Here is a 22,842-nt window from a genome sequence, read left to right on the forward strand (position 1 = left end):
CACACACCCACAGACAGACACAGACACACACACACCCACACTCAGACACACACCCACACACACACACACACCCACACACACACAAACACTCCCACACACAGACAAACATCCACACACACACACAGACACCACACACAGACAAACACCCACACACACACACAGACACACACACACAGACACACACACACAGACACACATACACATACATGGATTACTATCTTTGTGAGGAATTCCCTTTATTCTCTTCCTTTCTATGGCTTAAACATGACACTACCACTAACTCTTTCCCAGCGGGACACACACAAACACCCACCCACACACACACACGCAGACAAGCACACACACAGACACACACCCACACACACATGCATGCATGGATTACTATCTTTCTGAGGACTTTGCATTGACTTTCATTGATTTTCAGTAATTTCTATGGCTTAAACCTGACCTGACCCCCTTTGACCAGCTTCATAGGAGGCAACTACATGGCGGACATTTTGTGCATGTACTGCTGTTCCAACATCCAGACAACAGTGATTGACCCTAAAGGTCAATTTCTTTCATCAACCCTCCATGCTTATTAATGATTATTTAAAGCTTATAATAACATACACAATGGTTTTAGAATAGCAAGCATGTTCTATATAACTAATAGAAATAACCCAGACTTGACAGGAGAACCATGCTGGATTTTCAAAATAAGACAAAACGTGCTCTACAAAATAATTGCCTTTAATTTTAAACTATAGAAAATTGCAGGACTGGTCTTGACACTAATGTTTGAGCTCAGTCAGTGTTGAAAATAGGACAGTGTTGGCCTTTTAAAATAAAGCTAACTGAAACTTTCAAAAGAAAAGCCTCAATCTTTAATAATAACTAGTGATTGTACAAAAGAAGAAGACAAATATTTCATTTTTCAAACATTTTTATGTTAGCTTGTATTGATTTCGATTGCCAAGGATCTGTTCAGACTATTGTTTTGATTAAATCCTGCTGAATCAATGGGCCAGACATGAAGTTCCAAGGCCTGAGCAGTCAATCACACAGCTGTTGGGTCTCATTCATTACCAAAGCAACAGAACACAGCTGCCAGTGAACTTAAGTTTCCTCTGACAAAGAGTGGCTCTGAGCATGACCTTAGGCCAGAAGCTGCCATGACTGATCACATTCAAGCCAGCCATAACTGACAACTACACTGGACTTTCAAAATAAGACAGTGGCCTTTTAAAATTAATCTATAAATAAAACCCTCAATGTTCCATAGCTACTGTAGACCTTTTAAGTTAAAAAAAAATTGTATATTAGAAGGAGGTGAAGGTTCCATTTGACTAATAAGATTAAAACAACATTTATTGTTAACCAAACTGGAATTTCAAAATAAGGCCTACACATACTCTACAAAAGAAAAGCCTTTTTATTTTACACTGAACATCATTGCATGCAGTCACTGTCAGTGTACCAGCTTCTACTTAAAATTTTAGTCTTGATAAAAGCCCTGTCTCTAACACACAGACACAGCGACACACTATGACATCCACTCTCACAGAGACAGAGCAGTGGAGAGGAACCCATTGACCTCTGATCCACACAACAGAGACTTTAAAAAAAATCTAAATTCATATGAGTGTCAGCAACATTTTATTTCCATTTGGGATCAATAAAGTATTTTTGATTTGGAACTGAATTTGAATTAAATGGCCAGGAGAACCAGTAGAGAGAAAGATCCAGTTGGATGGTTTTTTTTTAGGTGAACTCTGTGTTAGCTTTACAATTAGCTGCATCACATTCACACACATTCATATGCACATGACTTTTGGTCTCCAAAAGATGAATCTAATAGGCAGAATTTGGGATCAATACAGTCAGTCAGTCAGTCAGTCAGTCAGTCAGATCAATACAGTATTTTTGAATTGGAACTGAATTTGAATTGAATTAAATGCCCATGAGAACCAGTAGAGAGAAAGATCCAGTTGGATGGTTTTGTTTTGGTGAACTCTGTGTTAGCTTTACAATTAGCTGCATCACATTCACACACATTCATATGCACATGACTTTTGGTCTCCAAAAGATGAATCTAATAGGCACAATGGATTTTATTTTGGGTCTGTATGGACACATTCACAACTTTTTGGATCCTTTTATCACAATAGAACCAACACACAGACAACTGTTGGTTGTTCAAAGGTCTTTATGTGTCTTAATGATCAAACATGAGGCTGACTCACATACAAATTATTTTTTCATAATATAGCAGACACTCAAATACAACTCCATGCATTGTTAGCACAAAAAGCCCCCCCTAGCCCCAGCCCTAATAAATCACTGCAGCACCTCAGCTGATTGACTGCGTTCTGAGACCGGAGTTTGCCTAGGCAAGTTTAACTGAGAAATAATATTTATGATTCTGGTATCCTTCAAGAGGATGAAAGTAACAATCAGTAATTGGAGCTGATATTTCTGCATGGATTAAAAAGAGGAGCACACTGTTAATTACAAACTACAAATCTACATTTAAAATAAGTACAGAGCATCAGTTTTGTAGGAGATCCATTAAATACCAGAAGCATTTAGGTGTGATTTTAGACCATGTAATGTTGTACTCATGTCTGTGACGTCATGAGCTCTAGCTGGGTAAACACACTGGCTCAATCTATAAAAAAAAACGTTTTTTTTATCGTTTTTATAATGTCTTAAAGTTTATTTATTTCCTATAAAGATTTTATTACAGTTTATTTAATTTTTAAATTAGTTTTTTGAAAAGTTAAATCCATCAACAACTTTACAGCCCTGACAGATGTCGCTCTCTGATTGGCTGATGCTGCGCTATGTCCCGGTCAAGCTTCTGGAATCTTCCCAGATGTCGCTCTCTGATTGGCTGATGCTGCGCTATGTCCCGGTCAAGCTTCTGGAATCTTCCCCCTTCTGAGTCTGCTCCGGTCTAGGTAAGACGTCTGTGTGTTTTCTCTGTAAAATATCGTGTTTAGCTGCTTTATCACGGTGAAATATGATTTAAAATGGTTAGGATTGTTAAACCTGATGCGTGTTTATATAAAGCTAGTGACTTTTTATAGGTTTTGTTGTCAAGAAAAGTTCGTTTTTGGCTTGTATATATGCTAACTGGATAGCATCTCACTGTTATCATTGCGAGTCTGCTCCGGTCTAGGTAACACTTCTTTGTCCTTTCTCTGTAAAATATCGTGTTTAGCTGCTTTATCACGGTGAAATATGATTTAATATGGTTAGGATTGTTAAACCTGATGCGTGTTTATATAAAGCTAGTGACTTTTTATAGGTTTTGTTGTCAAGAAAAGTTCGTTTTTGGCTTGTATATATGCTAACTGGATAGCATCTCACTGTTATCATTGCGAGTCTGCTCCGGTCTAGGTAACACTTCTTTGTCCTTTCTCTGTAAAATATCGTGTTTAGCTGCTTTATCACGGTGAAATATGATTTAAAATGGTTAGGATTGTTAAACCTGATGCGTGTTTATATACAGCTAGTGACTTTTTATAGGTTTTGTTGTCAAGAAAAGTTCGTTTTTGGCTTGTATATATGCTAGCTTTTGATAGCATCTAATTGTTTGCTTTGTATTTGATTTACATAAACACAGTAAGGTATAGAATAAAGGCAAGGGCTTTTATTAATATTCTCTATGGAGTTCATATTTTTGGTGGGGTTTAAAGTGAATTGCTGAGGTATAATGAGGTAAAAAAAAAAAACGATCTTAAATCAGTCCCTGTTTACTCCTCAGATAGTGTGCTGTGTCTCAAAGGAGCTCTGCATGTCCTGAAAAGCTCCAACATGTTTTGGGGAGATTTACCCATCTACTTTATAAAGCTATTTTGCTCTCATATGTCCGTTTACATGTTTTTGCCCAAACTGGACTGCTGCTAGTCCAACATATAAAATATATCGTTGTTTGAGCTTTCATTGTGTCTGCAATTCCTTTGTTGAGCCACCATGTGTTACAAACCAGCACAAACATGCGTTGTTTACTGTCTGCTCTGCAGTGAAGCTTTGTTTCTGATGGTGAAAACGTGGATCAATGTAATGCTGGTTCTGTCTGTGTGGAACTGCACATTAGTAGAAGAGACGGATCTAAATAGTTTTATGCTGATATTATTTTAACAATAAAGACAGAAATGTATCACTGAAGTATTAAGTTTGTTGCTATTTTATCACAGAGATCATGAGGAATATTTTTAATCAACCATATGACTACTTGTAATTTGCTGCCTGATTGTTTGCAACTCTTCATATCTGTTGACATTTATTATACTATGTTGACTTGCCATTCAGTATTTGTTCCATATTGTTTCATTTGCCTTTTATTCAGTTATCATATTTTATCAATTAAGATGGACTTGATATACATTTAAGAACAAATTCAACATGTTACAGCTGTGTTTGGTTATTTTAATTAGCTCCTACAGTGAAAGATCTTGATAATTTGGTTAAACTTTATTTTTTGTTTACACAACAAAATCATAACTTTGTTTTTGTTTTGCATTCTTTTAAATACTACTAATGACCAGGGTTATGAAATGTGTTGATGTTTGAACATCATATTGGTACTTTAAGAGCATTAATGACCAATTTAGAGCTTTAGCCCTGGTTTTAAATATATTTTGGAACTGAATATTTTGAATAACATTGTTTTTAATGGATATTTTTTTTGCTTTTCATTACAGCTTTTCACTTGTGCGAGACTTTGCGATTTGGAAGTTTTCCAGTGCTGCCAGCTGTGATCTTCACCTGTGCTTCACTACACCCACCTTCAATCATCTACACTACTGTTACATCTCAATCAGAAAACAACACACTGACTAGATAAACATATTCAGACACAACAGACATTTATTTTCATAGCTACACATAATATTCACTAACACACACACTTTCACTCACACACACACACATTCACTCACTATCTTCCCACAAACACTGTTTCATTCATTTGGAACATATTTCAATACATTTTACAGTTTGTATTTTCTCTGTTGCTTTGATCTAGATAACCGGTTTTTTCTCCCCCAGTTTTCTTCTGTTTTTCTCTCTGTCTACCAGGATGCCACGCAAGGGACGACGCTCTGAGGCCGCCAAGAAGAGATGGAGGACCCTGGACCAGGAGGACCTGCAGAGCAGCCAGCCGGACGTCGCCAAGGTATCTTGAGTTATAAACCGTAATAGTTTATTTTTTTCCTAGTATAACAGTAGTTGTTGGTACTTTTGTGCTTTCAACATGGTTGTAATTATCCCTGTGTTTGCAGCCCAGGACATCCCCACCCACCGCGCAGGCTTGGACCCCCACCCAGTCTCCGGAGAAGAAGGTAAAGCTGTAGTTTACTGTTCAGTAACTAAGTTTTGGATCATTTGTTTGGTTTTATTTAGTCATTAAATTTTTATTTGTTCTCAGATGTCCCGACTGCTGGAGTCCCCGGGCCAGGTGGTTTGCCAGGAGGAGCCCCGTAGGCCATTGACCTCTCTTGTGTCACGTATGTACATTAAGTTATTTTGTAGAATATGTTCAATTCTAAATTCAGTGATATTTGATTTTGAACTGTATGTTTGTCTCTCTATAGGCCGTGGGACGGGGCGTCGCCATCGCGTTGTGAAGTGGCCGTTTTCCCCTGTGACTTACCGTAGTCACAAGTTGGTCCTGCCAGCCGCGGTCCCGGAGAAGAGGGTATGTTGTTTCTGTCCCACCTTATACTTCATTCTCAGTGTGCACTGAAAACCTAATCATATCACGTTCATCTTTTTTCTTTATTTCTTTTTCAGTTTGTTCTTTTGGTTGGTGACTCTCATCTGCGTGCTTACGTTGATGAGTTTGTCTCCATGCCAGAGGGCAACCTCTCCTTTGGGTTTCTTGCAACCCCCGGGGCCTCGGCGGACGAGTTGAGGCGTGAGGTGCTGGGAGCAGTTCTGCCTCGGACCCCCGAGGTAGTCTGTCTTCTGGCACCCGGCAACAACTTGGAAGCCAGAAGGACCGTGCAGCAGTCGGGCGCGGACTTCGAGGGGCTGCTGCTCGCCGTCGGCAACCTCTGCCCTAACGTAAGTCTAATATTCACTGAATTTGTTAAAAAAAAAAATAAAAATATATATATATAAATGTATGTTAATTTGTGTTATTTACTTTGATTCAAACATACAGGTGGTTGTTGTGGACTTTCCTCCACGTCTCACCGTGGAGGAAGACCACCAACAGCTGCTCCGGCAGGAGTACCACCGTGTGGCTGCTCGGAGAAGTAAGTGATGTTACACAATTTATTTTTATACTGACATTTTACTTTGTGGAATTGGGTAAATGTTCCTAATGTGTTGTCAGCTCACTGCCAATTAAAGTTGGAATTAACACAAAATTAGTGAAAAACAGAGTAGTGCTAGGTGTCTCTCTATCATTAAATCACTACAGTGTTAGTCTGAGCGGCATTAAGAATGACTGTTGTCTTCCTCTCTCCTTCAGATGTTCGCTACCTCTCGGTAGTTGAACATTTCCCGCGGAGCTGCTTGGACATGTGGAGCAGGGATGGCGTAAGTTGAATTTTTATATTTATTGACATCAAAATGTTACTAGTGCTTAATGTTCATGATTGAATGTGTTATTTGACTTGTGTGTTGCAGGTTCACCTGAGCGACCATCCTGGGATGGAGGTCCTTGCTCAGTTGCTGTGGGATGCGTCCTACACGCAACTCGAGTTAAGTGCACCGACATCTCCAGCTCCACCTCCTGCTCCTGTGACGCCTCCTTCCCCCGTGGTGAGACGTTCCCCCCCTAGGCCTCCGCCTCCTGCTCCTGTGACGCCTCCTTCCCCCGTGGTGAGACGTTCCCCCCCCAGGCTGGTTGTGGTCGGCGAGGTTCCAGCTCCGCGTCCTTCGGACCCTTTCGCTTGGACTGTTGTCCGTGGTGGCCAGAGGGTAAGTAATGCATACTTGATTTTTTAATAAAACGTAAGCATTGTTTTAGGGAATGTGTAAGCATTGTAAATCTTCTAATCAATACAGACGTCGCGCCAGGTCCAGAGGGGTGATGGCTCTCCACACATCACTGGGAGGATGGTTGACCAACAGGTACGTTTTGCTTCACCTCAAATCTGAACATTGTGTGTTCCCTCAGTGAAGGAATGAAAACATTTTAAGCATTTTTATTTTCTATTTTAAAGGGAGACCTGCTGGACTCGACCATTCCCCCGAATCCTGTGTGGTTCAGCCCAACGGTGCTGGAGGAGATGGACCGGATCGTTCCTGCGTCTGGCCGTGACGCTCCGTTACCGACACGTGCTCTGAAGGGGAAGAAGGTATTTTTGGATGCTCATTTTAAATTTGATGTGCTACAAATGGTCTGTCAGTCATTTCATTGCATTTGTTTTGTCTTTTATTTAGAAAGCCAGTGTGAGACGTCGTCCACGACCCGATCCCTCCAAGCCGAGACCGGAGGAGCTGCAGGTCTGAAACTATTTTAACCTTTGATCTATCATTACAGAAAGGATTTCAAACTGTTTTCTGTGTTTTAAAGTTGAATAGTAGTGGATGTAAGTTGTTTTAAATTATATTTGCAACAGAACATGTTGTAGACAGAGCCTAAATCACAGATACCTCAAGATGTTTGGTGCATCTTCTGTACTTTCCACTAAACTCAAAGCTCCTGTTGATTTCAGGTGGAGGGAGCTCCGACTGAGAGGACCAGGCCAGCCCGTCGCCAGCCCAGGAGAGCCGCCCCCACGTTGGAGGTTGACGCCCCCGCCGAGTCCTCTCCCGCGCCTCTGGAGGACCATGTCAGGGATGACAGCTGCCAGGTAACTTTCATGAATCATCTACTGTTGTAATGTCAAATATTTTAAATATGTAAATACTGGAAACTAAACTTTATTAACCTTTTAAACGGCGGCACCAAAATCAACAAAAACTACTGAAGCCGGTGTTGTGAGACACTTGCCTGGTTTCTGGTACAGAAAGCATTTCAAACTGTTTTCTGTGTTTTAAAGTAGTTTCAATAGTTGAATAGTAGTGGATGTAAGTTGTCTTAAATTATTTAAAATATATTTGCAACAGAGCCTAAATCAGAGACCTCAAGATATAGAGTTGTGTGCATCTTCTGTACTTTCCACCAACTTTAAAGCTCCTCTTGATTTCAGGTGGAGGGAGCTCCGACTGAGAGGACCAGGCCAGCCCGTCGCCAGCCCAGGAGAGCCACCCCCACGTTGGAGGTTGACGCCCCCGCCGAGTCCTCTCCCGCGCCTCTGGAGGACCATGTCAGGGATGACAGCTGCCAGGTAACTTTCATGAATAATCTACTGTTGTAATGTCAAATATTTTGAATATCTACATCCTGGAAACTAAACTTGACCTGTTAACAGTTTTTGTTTAATACAGTTGTATATTTTTAATTTGTTAACTTATGAGCCAAAAAATGTATGTAAAAATGCTAAATTTATGCCATTTTCTGATTATGATTCAGGCTTCTTCGTTGGAACCCTGTGCCAGCGGTCCGCCTGTCCAGACTGTGAGGGCCACACATTGCCAGGCTGACTACAGATACGGTACATTTTCCCGTAATCACCAGTGTACCTGTATGGCTCTGACATTTTTAGCGTACCACAGTGAGGGGTTGCAGTTTGACACAGTCTTACTTGACAGAGTACTTGAGCAAGGAGATGCACTTTATGTTGGCATTAAACAGCAGCTCATGTTGGACGGTAGATTTGTTGATAATCACTTGACAGTTGAAGAGATGCCCCAACAAGTACTGACAGACGGGAACATCTACTCTGTACACACAACGGGTGTCAGAGTTGGTCGTGTTTTGTGTCAGAATGATAGCCCTCAAAGGTCACGGCCAATGGGATTTCCTCTTGCCTCACAACTAGAGTGTCTGTCTGAAAATGTCACCCATGCTTTTCTTTTGGTGACTCCTGAGTGCATTGCAGTTTTCCGGGACAGAGACGGTAGGTTTGGAGTTTTTGATTCTCACTCAAGAAACTCAGCAGGCCTGCCCCATCCTAACGGAACTGCAGTGGTCATGACCTTTAGCAACCTAACGCTCATGGTTGAACATCTGTACAAACTCTTTCAGAACCGTGGCCCCAATGCCACGTATGAGTTTGTACCAGTATCGTTTGTCAGCGACGACATTGGTGATGCCCCTCCTCCGGCCTTGAGCAATCTGAATATTTCACCTGGATCCACACAAGCAAGCCCAGGTGCTAAGAAATCAGAGAGCGCTTCTGATGAAGAGGATGAAGAGGAAATGCCAGCTTGGCTTGTTGAAGTTGGCCACATATTAGAGGAAACTGTCCCAACGATGCCAGATGTGTCCAAATTGCCAAAAGCCAGGAGAATAAAAGTAAGAGACAGGGTCAAAGCACAGCTGGGACAGGATGTAGTTAAAAAAATGAAACAAAGAACATCTGAGAAAGAAAAATATGATACATCGCCTACATATAAGGTAAAAAAACTACGGGCAATGAAACAAGCATATCTTCTTCAACATGCAGAGAGGAAGATCCAGTTAACTGCTAGATACAAGCGTGATGTTGCTTACCGAAGGAGACTAATGGAATATGTGAAGAAAAGATACAGCAACGATCCCAACTACAAAGCCAGACAGAAAGCATTTATGAAGAAGTATATGAAGGAAAGATACAGCAACGAACCCAACTTCACAGCCAGAAAGAAAACATTCATGAAGAACTATATAAAGGAAAGGTACAGCAACGAACCCAACTTCACAGCCAGACAAAAAACATTTATGAAGAACTATATAAAGGAAAGGTACAGCAACGAACCCAACTTCACAGCCAGACAAAAAACATTTATGAAGAACTATATAAAGGAAAGGTACAGCAACGAACCCAACTTCACAGCCAGACAGAAAAGACTTATGAGGATGTATATGAAGAAAATGTACAGCAAGTTACAGTTCCGGGTGCAACATAATAAAAAATGTGCTGTCAACAGGAGACTAAGGCTATCAAAGAAGACACTTCCTCAAAATACAATGCTGCAGTGTGCAATGAGAATCAGGCGAAAATACAGAAGGACTTTAGGCTTTCTCCAAGGAACTCCACAGCCTCTGATCAGCAACGAAATGAAAGCTGCAATTCTGAAATTTCAAGAGAAAATTCAACTTGGACCCACACATGTCTGCACGGTTTGTCACAGAGCTCTTTTCCCGAGTCAAGTCAAGCATTGTAACAGAGCCAAATATACCAAGAACATTCGTGTGGAGGCCGAATGCCTGACAGGTACGTATGTTCACATGTGTGACTCTGCATGCTCCGCCCCGTGTTCTGTACCCAAAGAGAGGACTCAGGAGTGGATCTGCTACACATGTGACAGCTACGTAACCAGAGGAAAGATGCCATCAATCGCTGCTGCCAATCACCTGGACCTGGCACCTATTCCCACAGAGCTTTCCCTATTGAATGTACTTGAGAGGCAATTAATTGCAAAAATACTGCCTTTTGCAAAGATTGTTTCATTGCCCAAAGGACAGCAGAGAGCAATTCATGGAGCTGTTGTTTGTGTACCTTCGGAAATGGAAACAATCGTGAACTGTCTTCCCAGGCCCAGCACAGAAGCACAGCTTTTACAGGTTAAGCTGAAGAGGAAAATTAAATACAAAGGATACCAATACTTTTACACAGTAAACATGGAAAATGTTTTGGCTGCACTCAGAAAGCTTAAAGAGACCCACCCGGATTACAAGGATGTAAATATAAATGAAAGTGCAACATTTGAGGATTTCCAGGAGGACCAACCTGTTGAGGAATCAGAAACCCAAGCAGAGGATGCAGTCACAGACCAACCTGACCACATAGGGGAAGAACATCAGGCTCTTCGACCGGGTCTGATCTTGGACACTTGTATGCAGCCACCTGACATAGCACAGGAAGTGCTCTCCTATGGAGATGGAATTTTTAGTGTCGCTCCCGCCCAAGGAAACAAACCCGTTGGCTTCTTTACTGTTCCAAGGCTGGAAGCCAAGGCTTTTCCTGTGCAGTTCCCCACTGGCCAAAACACGTTAGACGAAGCCAGACGAGTTATACTGTCACCAAGTATGTATTTCAATGTCAGGCTTTTCTCTGTAGACACTCGATTTGCCAAAGACCAGAGTTATCTTTTCTTTGCTCAGTTTGTTACTGAGACTCATATGGCCAACAACAGCATGTCAATTCAGTCAAGAAAAGGCAAAGCCAGGAGCAAAGAAGGACAAAACATTTCCAGCAAGATGCTACAAGACAAAGAAGAGTTAGAAAAACTCATCCAAAATAAAGAGGCCACTCGTTTTATGCAACCCCTAAGAGGAACTCCAGCTTATTGGGAGAAAGGTTTGCGCGATTTGCACGCCATGGTGAGGCAGCTGGGAAAGCCAACCTTCTTTTGTACCTTCTCTGCTGCTGAAATGAGATGGCCGGAAGTCATTGAGGCCATCAAAGCTCAACACGGAGAGCAAGTCAACTTCTCAGAGCTCGACTGGAACACCAAGTGTGACATTCTTAGGAGCAACCCTGTTACTGTGATGAGAATGTTCTCCAAGAGGGTGGATGCTCTCTTCACAGATCTCATTTTGTCCCCTGCGCAGCCCATCGGACCAGTTGAGGATTACTTTTATCGTGTGGAATTTCAAGCAAGGGGTTCCCCGCATATACATTCTGTGATATGGATTAAGGATGCACCTGAGATGGAGGACCCCTCATGTTGTGACCAAGTCATCAATTTCATCGACCGTTACATATCCTGTCAGTTGCCCGATGAAACCACAGACCCTGAGCTCCACAAAATTGTAACGGAGGTTCAAATGCACAGCAAAAAGCATTCCAAATCATGCAAGAAAGGAAATGTGCAATGCAGATTTGGATTTCCCAAACTACCCATGGACCGCACCAGAATCACAGCCCCTCTCTTATTCGACTTTGAAAATGATTGTGATGAAAAAACTAAGCAATCCAGACAAAAGGATGGCCAGAAGAAGTCCAGAAAATCGAAGCCAATAATCATCTCAAACCAACAAAGAGAAGCAAAGAGGAAGCTGAAATCAATAAGGGATTTGCTGATGGATCAAAAATCTTCTTTCAAGGATTTGGCAGAATTACTCCAGGCTTGTAAGATGACCAAAGAAGAATACAACCACTATGTGGATGCTCTGACTTCTGGAATGGTAGTGATGATGAAGCGTGATCCCAAAGACAGCTGGGTGAATGGATACAACCCGGATCTCCTGCGTGCTTGGAATGCTAACATGGACATTCAGTATGTGATCGATGAGTACAGCTGTATTGAGTACATGATGTCCTACATAGCCAAGCCAGAGCATGAAATGGCGCAGTTCCTCAAATCCATTGTCGAGGATCTAAAGAAGTCCGATATCAACCAACGGGACGAGATGAAAAAGATCATGCAGGCCTATTCAAAACAGAGAGAAGTTAGCGCTCAAGAGTCAGTAGCCCGTACATGTAGTCTATCCCTTAAAAAGTCATCACGCAGTGTCATTTTTATCCAAACTGATGAAGACTGTGTGAAAATGAGCCTTCCCATGAGCAAACTGATGAACATGGCCCCAGATGAAGAGAATGTTTGGATGACAGGATTGCCTGAAAAATATCTCAACAGACCTGAAACGTTAGAATTTCAACACATGTGCCTGGCGGAATTTGTGTCGGAATACAGGGTCCTTTATGGAAAACAAATTGAAGGACCAAATGCAATCCCCCTCCTAAATGATGCCGGATACATCCAGAAGAGAACAATGGGCAAACCAGCAGTTATCAGATTTACCCGTTTCTCAGAGAAGAAAACACCAGAAAAGTTTTACAGACGGCTTCTGAAGTTGTACTTTCCACACAGAAGAGATGAGGACCTGAAAAATGAGGAACACACAACTTACAAAGCCTTTTACGACAATGGACTCTGTGGTAGCTGGCAAGTTAAACAGTACGTTGAGTGGAACCGCAAAAGATACGAAGGTGAAGGAAAGAAAATCGACAAGATTATGGAAGAACTGACAAAGCAAGGACCGGTTCGCAATGCTTGGAACACTTTTGCTCCTGAAGTTGAGTTGGACCGTTTGGAATGCGTAGCGGAGCGACCCTCAATCGATGAAAATGAAGAACAAGACCCTGTCCCAGAATACCAAGTTGATGTCAACAGTGGAGCCATGCCAGCAATCGAAATACCCAAATTGAGCCCTGATTTTATTAGACAAATGTACCGTAGTTTAAATGAGACTCAAGCGTCCATGTTTTACGCCATTCGCCATTGGTGTCTGCAACGTGTCTGGGGTCAAAATCCAGACCCGTTCTTTTATTTTTTGACTGGAGGGGCGGGCTGTGGCAAGTCTCATGTTATCAAATGTGTTTACCAGGAAGCAACCAAGCTCTTGCGCCAGCTTCCCAGATTTCGCGATATTGGTGACATGTCTCAGCCCACGGTACTCCTCACAGCTTTTACTGGAACTGCAGCTTACAACATCTCAGGCAAGACTTTACATTCAGTTTTGAAGCTACCCAAAAGCTTAAAGCCACCATACAAAGGACTTGGAAATACACTGGATGAAGTGAGAGCCGTTCTTTCCAATGTAGAAATCTTAATCATTGATGAAATCTCCATGATCTCCAAAGACTTGTTTTCATATGTCCACTGGAGATTTCAACAAATCAAGGGAAACACAAGACCATTTGGAGGGATTTCTGTTTTGGCTGTGGGAGATTTCTACCAGCTGCCACCAGTGGGAGGAGCAAAACCTCTTTGTGTCACTGAGGCCGGCGTCCTTGATATCTGGAACGAAAATTTCCACATGGTCAGTCTGACGGAAATCATGCGACAGAAAGACGACAGAGCATTTGCGGAGCTCCTGAACCGGATTAGAGTTAAAGGGAAAGCAGATTTACTCAGCGACGGCGACAGATCTCTCTTAACGCAAACTATTACCGACCCCAAAGAGTGTCCAATGGACGTGCTGCATGTTTTTGCCACAAACAAAGAGGTGGACGCTCACAATGCAGCAGTTGTGGCTTCTTTATCAACAGTAATAGTTGATGTTCAGGCAGAGGACTACAAGAGGGATACAAAAACAGGAAACATGACAAATCTAGGTAGCTGCGTCAAAGCCAAGAAACGAGATTTGCCTGACAATCTACAAGTCGGATTGGGAATCAGAGTCATGATCATAAGAAACCTGAACGTAGAGGATGGTCTTGTCAATGGAACCTTTGGCACTATTGCAGATATCATCACCAGGACTAAAGATGGAAACAGAACCGTGAAATTAATAGGACTGAAACTGGATAGTCCCACAGCTGGCCACACCAAAAAAATCAAAGGGAAACCAGACAACTTTGTTTACATCGAGAGATTTGAGGAACAAACCAGCATAAAAGGAGTTGTTCGACATCAGTTTCCAATCAAGTTGGCGTTTGGATGTACAGCACACAAAGTACAAGGGATGACCATGAAGTCTGCAGTTGTTTCTTTGAAGAGAGTTTTTGAACACGGAATGGCATACGTCGCCCTCAGTCGCACAACTTCTCTGGAAGGACTTAAAATCATTGATTTGGACGAGAATAAGATCTACGCCGATGAAAATATCAGAGCAGCTATGGATTCGATGAGAACAGCATCGTTCTCAAACGCCAGACCCCTCTTGAATTTTCAATCACGTCATCAAAGTGCAACTTTAAGAATTATTCATCACAACGTCGAAGGTCTCATCTCTCATTCTGAGGACATGAAACACCATCATGAACTCAGATTGGCAGATATTTTATGCCTTACCGAGACTCATTTATTTGGATCTTCTGCTCCAGCTTGTTGCCAAATGGAGGGTTATTGTTTCTTTTCACGCAACAGACATGTTTCTTATTCCAACCGAGTGGACATGTCTACCAAAGAGGGGGGAGGAGTCGCCACTTACTGCAGGAGTCTTCTACAACCCCAGGAGCGGAGATACTTTCACAATGTTACCGATCTCGAATACAACGTTGTGAAAGTGGATGCGCCGATCACAGCCCTCATTGCCACGGTTTACAGGCCACCAAGTTATGATCTAGCTACGTTTTTGACAAACATGGAAAATCTTTTGGATGGCCTGAATTCAATGGATATTCAGCCAGTTGTGGTATTGGGAGACTTCAACGAGGACCTCCTCTCTCCGGGGAAAAAAGCAATCAAGGAGTTGTTTGGAAGCAAAGGATTAACTCAACTCATCTCGGATCCAACAACGGAAAGGCAGACTCTCATTGACCACATTTACATTTCTCAGCCAGAATATTGTGTTCAGTCAGGTGTGTTGCAGACTTATTACAGTTACCACAACCCTGTATATTGCATTTTGGCTTCATTTTCAGCTGCATCTTCACCATGACTTGAGAGGAGGGCTGGGAAACAAATTACACTAGGACAATAGTCCTGTCATTTTTAATGGTACTCCATCTTAGGTAAAAACACCAAAGTGAGAACAAATAATCAGAATCAAATGTCCTCAATGATTCGCTTGGATACTGGAAATCCAGTTGATGTATTTAAAGGGTAATAAGAATAACGGTGTCGGCTGACGGCCTGTACAGGTCCAGTAACGGCTGTGAAGCTTATTGCTCATGAATACTTCAACTTGAGATGACCACAGTACTCCATTTGAGGCACCGAGTGGTCACCTAGGATACCCCTGGGATATTGTAAGAAAGTGAATGTATTTAACAGCTAATAAGAATAGCGGTGTCGGCTGACGGCCTGTACAGGTCCAGTAACGGCTGTGAAGCTTATTACTCTTGAATACAGCTACTTCAGACGACCACAGTACTCCATTTGAGGCACCGAGTGGTCACCTAGGATACCCCTGGGATATTGTAAGAAAGTGAATGTATTTAACAGGTAATAAGAATAGCGGTGTCGGCTGACGGCCTGTACAGGTCCAGTAACGGCTGTGAAGCTTATTACTCTTGAATACAGCTACTTCAGACGACCACTGAACTAATTTGGAGACCAGTGCATTTTTGAAACATTTTATTTAACTCCCCTAGAGAACCTGCTAGAGCTCTCTAGTATTCTTTTTATTTTCCTTTTTTGGTTTTCTTTCTGATCATGAGCCAATGCTCCAGTCTGATGGAGCAGTTTTTTCCACACTATGGACATTCTCCACTCCGCTCTGTTTGCTTGGCCATTATGTTAATTTGCTTTGAGTGGAAAGAACCGTTTTTTGCCCAGTTTTAGTAAGTTTTTGCAGGCTTGAGAGCATGCAACGCACGGCATGACTCATGAGGGTTCCAAGAAGAGATGGAGGAAGCTGGACCTGGTCGATTTGCAGAGCGGCCCATCATACGTCACCAAGGTATCCAAAATCTAGCTGATGATACACTATGAACCTAAAAAGTATTTTGTATGTTGCAATTATAGTAGCTGTTGGTAAAAGTTCAAATATAACATGAATCTCATGATTGTAATTATTCATGTATCCATGCTTTTAGCGCAGGACACCCCAACCCACCTGGCAGCCTTGATCTTCCAAGCAGTCTACGGAGAAAAAGATATGGCTTTCATTTTGCTTTTCATTAACTGAGCTTAGGATAAGTTATTTTCTGTGCTTTTCTCATTGAAGTAATTTGTGTCTCTTTATGTCAAGGTTTCTGGACTCCGTGCCCCATGACCAGGTATGTCCACGACATGTTCAGGGTAATTTGCAACAACACAATGAAGTTGTGATTGTATATTTTTCTCAAAACTTACTGCAGTTGCAACATAGACCCCTCCTGGGTCACCTACGTAGTTAGAAATCTGCATGTTCATGATTTTAAATGATGATGATTTTTCTTAAGGCTTGAAAGTTTTATCTTGATGTCTGTGTTTCTTTCAACATGCCGTGGGACGGGTCATCGCCATCAACAACTTGACCAACAGCTGGAGCGTCAACGAGGCGGGAGCAAACATCAAGCATTTGCGGCACACAGTCTGCAACCTCTGGACTTATGTAAGCTTAATTTCCACTGCATTTGTTAATTATCAAATAAATCAAAAAATGTACCATGTATATTAATGTTTTATTTATTTCAATTGAATTTTACAGGTGGCTATTTTCAACTTTCCTCCACTTCTCACCATGAAGGCTCTGATGTGAAGCAGCAGATCACATCCCAACAGGAAACTAAAGTGTCTCAAGTCAAAGAGCTTCAAAAGAAACTATAGCAGGAGATCACTGAGCTGAACTAATTACATGTATTGCTTTGTCAGACCAAATGTTATTGTTCAAATCCATTCTGAAGGAAACTAATTGTAATGTTTGTCATCGCTAAGGACTTCAGTCATTTCAATTGTTAGGATTAATTGGAATGTATGAACCTGACCGTTGTGAAGTGCCTTGAGACAACATGTGTTGTGAATTGGCGCTATATCAATAAAACTGAATTGAATTGAATTATCTGAAGTATCAAGAAGTGGATTTACTTGTGTAAATTACCATTAAAACTCATGGTACAAACGCATCCTGATTCAGAAAGTTTTTATTTCCTCATCAACATGAATCATACTCTTGGCTACAGAATAAAATTTAACTACAATATTTAATAAAAACATTTAGTCATGTAAATGTAGAATGCTGAATTTGGTTGAACATTAATATTGCTGCTAAACTATTGTTCCCAGCTGTTTTTGAAATGCATTATTATGACAGGTTCAAGTCTGAAGCCATGTTTTAACCTCATGTAATGAAACCTGAATCCTGTTTCAGGTAAATGGAAAACAGTTTTTGGTGACTTTAATTGAACTAACACAAATTTACAGTTCTTTTAAGCTCTTCATAGTTCTGCCCTCAAACCTAATGGGAGCTAAACCTAACGGCCAGAGAAACTTTGTGGTCCCAGAAGCACGCACCAAGAGGCAGGCCCCGTCTAAATTTCTTCCGAAATTTTCTAGTTGGGGCCTGCCATAGCATTGCATAGGAGAGCAGTGCATTGCGAAGCAATGCACTGCCTCCCATGCAATGCATGGCAGGCACCTATTACTATTCACCTCTAAACTGGTCTCTTTATTTATTCTTTATTTTTCTTCCGTCAAAATTAATGCGGCCCGAACCGCTGCGTGCACCCCCACAATTTATACATCAAAACGACCGGCTCGGTCCCGTGAGGTGTGCTATTACTTTTATTGGCGTTTCGAGTTACTATGGCGACGTAATTAACGAAAAACCGAGCCGAAAAATCCCATAGGAATGAATGGAGTCAGGGGCGGAAGAAATCCTCAAAATTCACTGTTTTTGAGGCTCTGCTGTATCGCCATACTTTCACCTAGAAACACAGTTTGACTTTCAGTTTGTAGGAAAATCCGTCGGCTCTTCAGAAGTGAAAACGGTTTGTTGATAACTGCTACGGTTTCTCTAAAATTAGACTCCAAGCGACACAAAGTTTGAGAGAAAATCACACTCTTTACAGTGGAGATGGCAGTTACTAGAGTGTAGAAAGAGGGGATTTTTTACAGGAAAAATGAGTTTCAACTGGCACTCACAGGCCACAAATTTCGCTCTACAGCCACAATTTTCGGTCAGATTGTAGGGCCGGGCCTCTGCTTTCACACAATAATTTCAAAATTGTTCTAAGTCTCATAGATTTCTGTCAAACACCCCTCGATCGCCAAGAGTCAGTAGATTTCTGTAGGCCTTCTCCCATGTATTTTCAATGAGAGCTTGACCTGTAATCCATGAGTGACACCATTTCTTTCAAAATCATATTTTATACTGTGAATGACATAGAGCTATGAAAATATCCATGATTGGGGACGAGGGACAGCTGTCGCCCACAGTTTAAAAAATTTTCAAATACCATGTACGGATTCCCAGATATTAGACTTTGTTCGGGAGCATGTTCAGGCATTTTTGCCTTTTTCTCCATTTTCCCTCTCTTTTCACCCAGTGTTGTGCCTTTATTATTATATTTTCACTAATAAAGGATGAATATTAATGTTCCCCTGTCCGTTCTGATAAAAACGGTCCAAGAATGACATCGATCGCCCCTACGGTTTCAGAGTTATGGCCAGTTGTTCGGGAGCATGCGCCTCCATGTTATAAAGCCTAGACCAGGGGAGACAGAGAGAGAGGTGCTGCGTGAGTGAGAAACAGCAGGTGTCAAGTTACACTGACGCTCTTTGCTGATTGGCTGATTCATTCCTCACTGTTCTATTTATAGCTCTGTGTATCTCCTACTGTATATGTCTGGATGGGATTCTGTCTTTCTTTCTGCCTCTCTGTGTCTCACACTGGGACACACACCCACACCCACACACACACAGACACACACAGACACACACCCACACACACATGCATAGATTACTATCTTTCTGAGCACTTTGCATTGACTTTCATTGATATTCATTCATTTCTATGGCTTAAACCTGACATGACACCTAACCCTTTGACCAGCTTCATAGGAGGCAACTACATGGCGGCCATGTTGTGTGGGGAACTTAAACAGCATGTACTGCTGTTCCAACACCCAGACAACAGTGATTGACCCTAAAGGTCAATTTCTTTCATCAACCCTCCATGCTTACTAATGATTATTTAAAGCTTATAATAACATACACAATGGTTTTAGAATAGCAAGCATGTTCTATATAACTAATAGAAATAACCCAGACCTGAAAGGACAACCATGCTTGATTTTCAAAATAAGATAAAACATGCTCTATAAAATAAAAGCCTTTAAACAATAGATGATTGCAGGAGTGGGCTTCACACTACTGTTGGAGCTCCCCCAGTATTGGAAATAGGACCATGTTGGCCTTTTAAAATAAAGCCTACTGAAACTTTCAAAATAAAAGCCTCAACCCCCCATAGTTACTATGGATTTTGTGAGCTCACAAGAGCATAGAAAAGGATTTTTAAATAGCAAGCGGGTTCTATTTAATCAATGCAACTAACCCAGACCTGAAAGGACACCCATACTAGGTTTTCAGAATAATACAAAACATGCTCTACAAAATAAAAGCCTTTACACTTTAAACAATAGATCATTGCAGAACTGGGCATTACACTACTGTTGGAGTTCACCCAGTGTTGGAAATGGGACTATGCTGCTCCTTTGAAATATGGGTTACTGAAACTTTCAAAATAAAAGCCTCAACCCCCCATAGTTACTATGAATTTTGTGAGCTGACAAGTGCATAGAAAATTATTTTTAAATAGCAAGCGGGTTCTATTTAACCAATGCAACTAACCCAGACCTGAAAGTACAGCCATGCTGGACTTTCAAAATAAGACAAAACATGCTCTACAAAATAAAAGCCTTTGCATTTTAAACAATAGATCATTTCAGGACTGGGCTTCACACTAATGTTGGAGCTCACCTAGTGTTGCCCATTTAAAATAAGGCTTATTGAAAATTTCAAAATAAAAGCCTGAGTCTTCCAGAGTTACTAGTAATATTTTAAGCTGATAATAGCATAGAATATAGCATAGACAATTACATACAAAAAAATAGCAAGCTCTGGTCGGAGCAAAACGCACCAAGAGGCAGGCCCCGTCTAAATTTCTTCCGAAATTTTCTAGTTTATTATTTATTTTTCTTCCGTCAAAATTAATGCGGCCCGAACCGCTGCGTGCACCCCCACAATTTATACATCAAAACGACCGGCTCGGTCCCGTGAGGTGTGCTATTACTTTTATTGGCGTTACGAGTTACTATGGCGACGTAATTAACGAAAAACCGAGCCGAAAAATCCCATAGGAATGAATGGAGTCAGGGGCGGAAGAAATCCTCAAAATTCACTGTTTTTGAGGCTCTGGTGTATCGCCATACTTTCACCTAGAAACACAGTTTGACTTTCAGTTTGTAGGAAAATCCGACGGCTCTTCAGAAGTGAAAACGGTTTGTTGATAACTGCTACGGTTTCTCTAAAATTAGACTCCAAGCGACACAAAGTTTGCCAGAAAATCACACTCTTAACAGTGGAGATGGCAGTTACTAGAGTGTAAAAAGAGGGGATTTTTTTCAGGAAAAATGACTTTCAACTGGCCCTCACGGCCACAAATTTCGCTCTACAGCCACAATTTTCGGTCAAATTGTAGGGCCGGGCCTCTGCTTTCACACAATAATTTCAAAATTGTTCTAAGTCTCATAGATTTCTGTCAAACACCCCTCGATCGCCAAGAGTCAGTAGATTTCTGTAGGCCTTCTCCCATGTATTTTCAATGAGAGCTTGACCTGTAATCCATGAGTGACACCATTTCTTTCCATAATCATATTTTATACTGTGAATGACATAGAGCTATGAAAATATCCATGATTTGGGACGAGGGATAGCTGTCGCCCACAGTTTAAAAAATTTTCAAATACCATGTACCGATTCCGAGATATTAGACTTTGTTCGGGAGCATGTTCAGGCATTTTTGCCTTTTTCTCCATTTTCCCTTACTTTTCACCCAGTGTTGTGTCTTTATTATTATATTTTCAAAAATAAAGGATGAATATTAATGTTCCCCTGTCCGTTCTGATAAAAACGGTCCAAGAATGACATCGATCGCCCCTACGGTTTCAGAGTTATGGCCAGTTGTTCGGGAGCATGCGCCTCCATGTTATAAAGCCTAGACCAGGGGAGACAGAGAGAGAGGTGCTGCGTGAGTGAGAAACAGCAGGTGTCAAGTTACACTGACGCTCTTTGCTGATTGGCTGATTCATTCCTCACTGTTCTATTTATAGCTCTGTGTATCTCCTACTGTATATGTCTGGATGGGATTCTGTCTTTCTTTCTGCCTCTCTGTGTCTCACACTGGGACACACACCCACACACACTCACACACACACACACACCCACACCAACACAGACACCCACACACAGACACACACCCACACACATGCATGGATTACTATCTTTCTGAGGACTTTGCATTGACTTTCATTGATATTCATTCATTTCTATGGCTTAACCCTGACATGACACCTAACCCTTTGACCAGCTTCATAGGGGGCAACTACATGGCGGCCATGTTGTGTGGGGAACTTAAACAGCATGTACTGCTGTTCCAACATCCAGACAACAGTGATTGACCCTAAAGGTCAATTTCTTTCATCAACCCTCCATGCTTATTAATGATTATTTAAAGCTGATAATGGCATACACAATGGTTTTAGAAGAGCAAGCAGATTCTATGTAACTAATGGAAGTAACCCAGACCTGAAAGGACACCCATACTAGGTTTTCAGAATAAGACAAAACATGCTCTACAAAATAAAAGCCTTTAAACAATAGATGATTGCAGGAGTGGGCTTCACACTACTGTTGGAGCTCCCCCAGTGATGGGAATGGGACTATGCTGGTCCTTTGAAACAGGCTTACTGTAACTTTCAAAATAAAAGCCCACACCTTCCATACTTAATAATGATTTTTTAAGTTTATAATAGCATTAATAATGATTTTTAAATAGCAAGCAGGATCTATATAACTAATGGAACTAACCCAGACCTGAAGTGACAACCATGCTGGACTTTCAAAATAAGACAAAACATTATCTACAAAATAAAAGCCTTTAAACAATAGATGTTTGCAGGAATGGGCTTCACACTAATGTTGTAGCTGACCCAGTGTTGGCCTTTTAAAATAAAGCCTACTGAAACTTTCAAAGTAAAAGCCTCAACCCCCCATAGTTACTATGGATTTTGTGAGCTCACAAGAGCATAGAAAATGATTTTGAAATAGCAAACAGGTTCTGTATAACTAATGGAAATAACCCAGACCTGAAGGGACAACCATGCTGGACTTTCAAAATAAGACAAAACATGCTCTACAAAATAAAAGCCTTTGCATTTTAAACAATAGATCTTTTCAGGACTGGGCTTCACACTATGTTGGAGCTCACCCAGTGTT

General features: G+C 41.4%; 2 protein-coding genes and 1 long non-coding RNA gene across 8 annotated transcripts in view; 2 read left to right on the forward strand and 1 right to left on the reverse strand.

Moving 5' to 3' along the window:
* Positions 1–22,842, reverse strand: part of LOC124864971 (potassium channel subfamily T member 2-like) — a 102,337-nt gene that overhangs the window by 18,777 nt on the left and 60,718 nt on the right. The window lies entirely within an intron of this gene.
* Positions 2,767–22,842, forward strand: part of LOC124864970 — a 458,718-nt gene continuing 438,642 nt past the window's right edge. The window contains exons 1-16 of one of the 6 annotated variants that reach the window (XM_047359919.1): positions 2,773–2,942; positions 4,692–5,164; positions 5,271–5,330; positions 5,417–5,495; positions 5,583–5,686; positions 5,782–6,054; positions 6,155–6,248; positions 6,467–6,534; positions 6,625–6,918; positions 7,006–7,071; positions 7,164–7,298; positions 7,384–7,446; positions 7,659–7,796; positions 8,136–8,273; positions 8,459–16,324; positions 16,461–16,506. In XM_047359919.1, the coding sequence (XP_047215875.1) occupies positions 5,069–5,164; positions 5,271–5,330; positions 5,417–5,495; positions 5,583–5,686; positions 5,782–6,054; positions 6,155–6,248; positions 6,467–6,534; positions 6,625–6,918; positions 7,006–7,071; positions 7,164–7,298; positions 7,384–7,446; positions 7,659–7,796; positions 8,136–8,273; positions 8,459–15,361 (8,511 nt within the window). In that variant the 5' untranslated portion in view covers positions 2,773–2,942; positions 4,692–5,068 and the 3' untranslated portion in view covers positions 15,362–16,324; positions 16,461–16,506. Of the gene's footprint in view, positions 2,943–3,010; positions 3,385–4,691; positions 5,165–5,270; positions 5,331–5,416; positions 5,496–5,582; positions 5,687–5,781; positions 6,055–6,154; positions 6,249–6,466; positions 6,535–6,624; positions 6,919–7,005; positions 7,072–7,163; positions 7,299–7,383; positions 7,447–7,658; positions 7,797–8,135; positions 8,274–8,458; positions 16,325–16,460; positions 16,507–22,842 lie in introns of those variants that run through there. The other 5 variants (XM_047359921.1, XM_047359924.1, XM_047359923.1 and 2 more) reach the window with 5 other exon arrangements.
* Positions 16,672–17,471, forward strand: LOC124864978. Its single transcript, XR_007037413.1, has 2 exons — positions 16,672–16,960; positions 17,057–17,471. It is a non-coding gene; the product is annotated as an uncharacterized LOC124864978 (long non-coding RNA).

This window comes from Girardinichthys multiradiatus, chromosome Y (assembly GCF_021462225.1).
Source record: "Girardinichthys multiradiatus isolate DD_20200921_A chromosome Y, DD_fGirMul_XY1, whole genome shotgun sequence".
Classification (NCBI taxonomy): Eukaryota; Metazoa; Chordata; class Actinopteri; order Cyprinodontiformes; family Goodeidae; genus Girardinichthys; species Girardinichthys multiradiatus.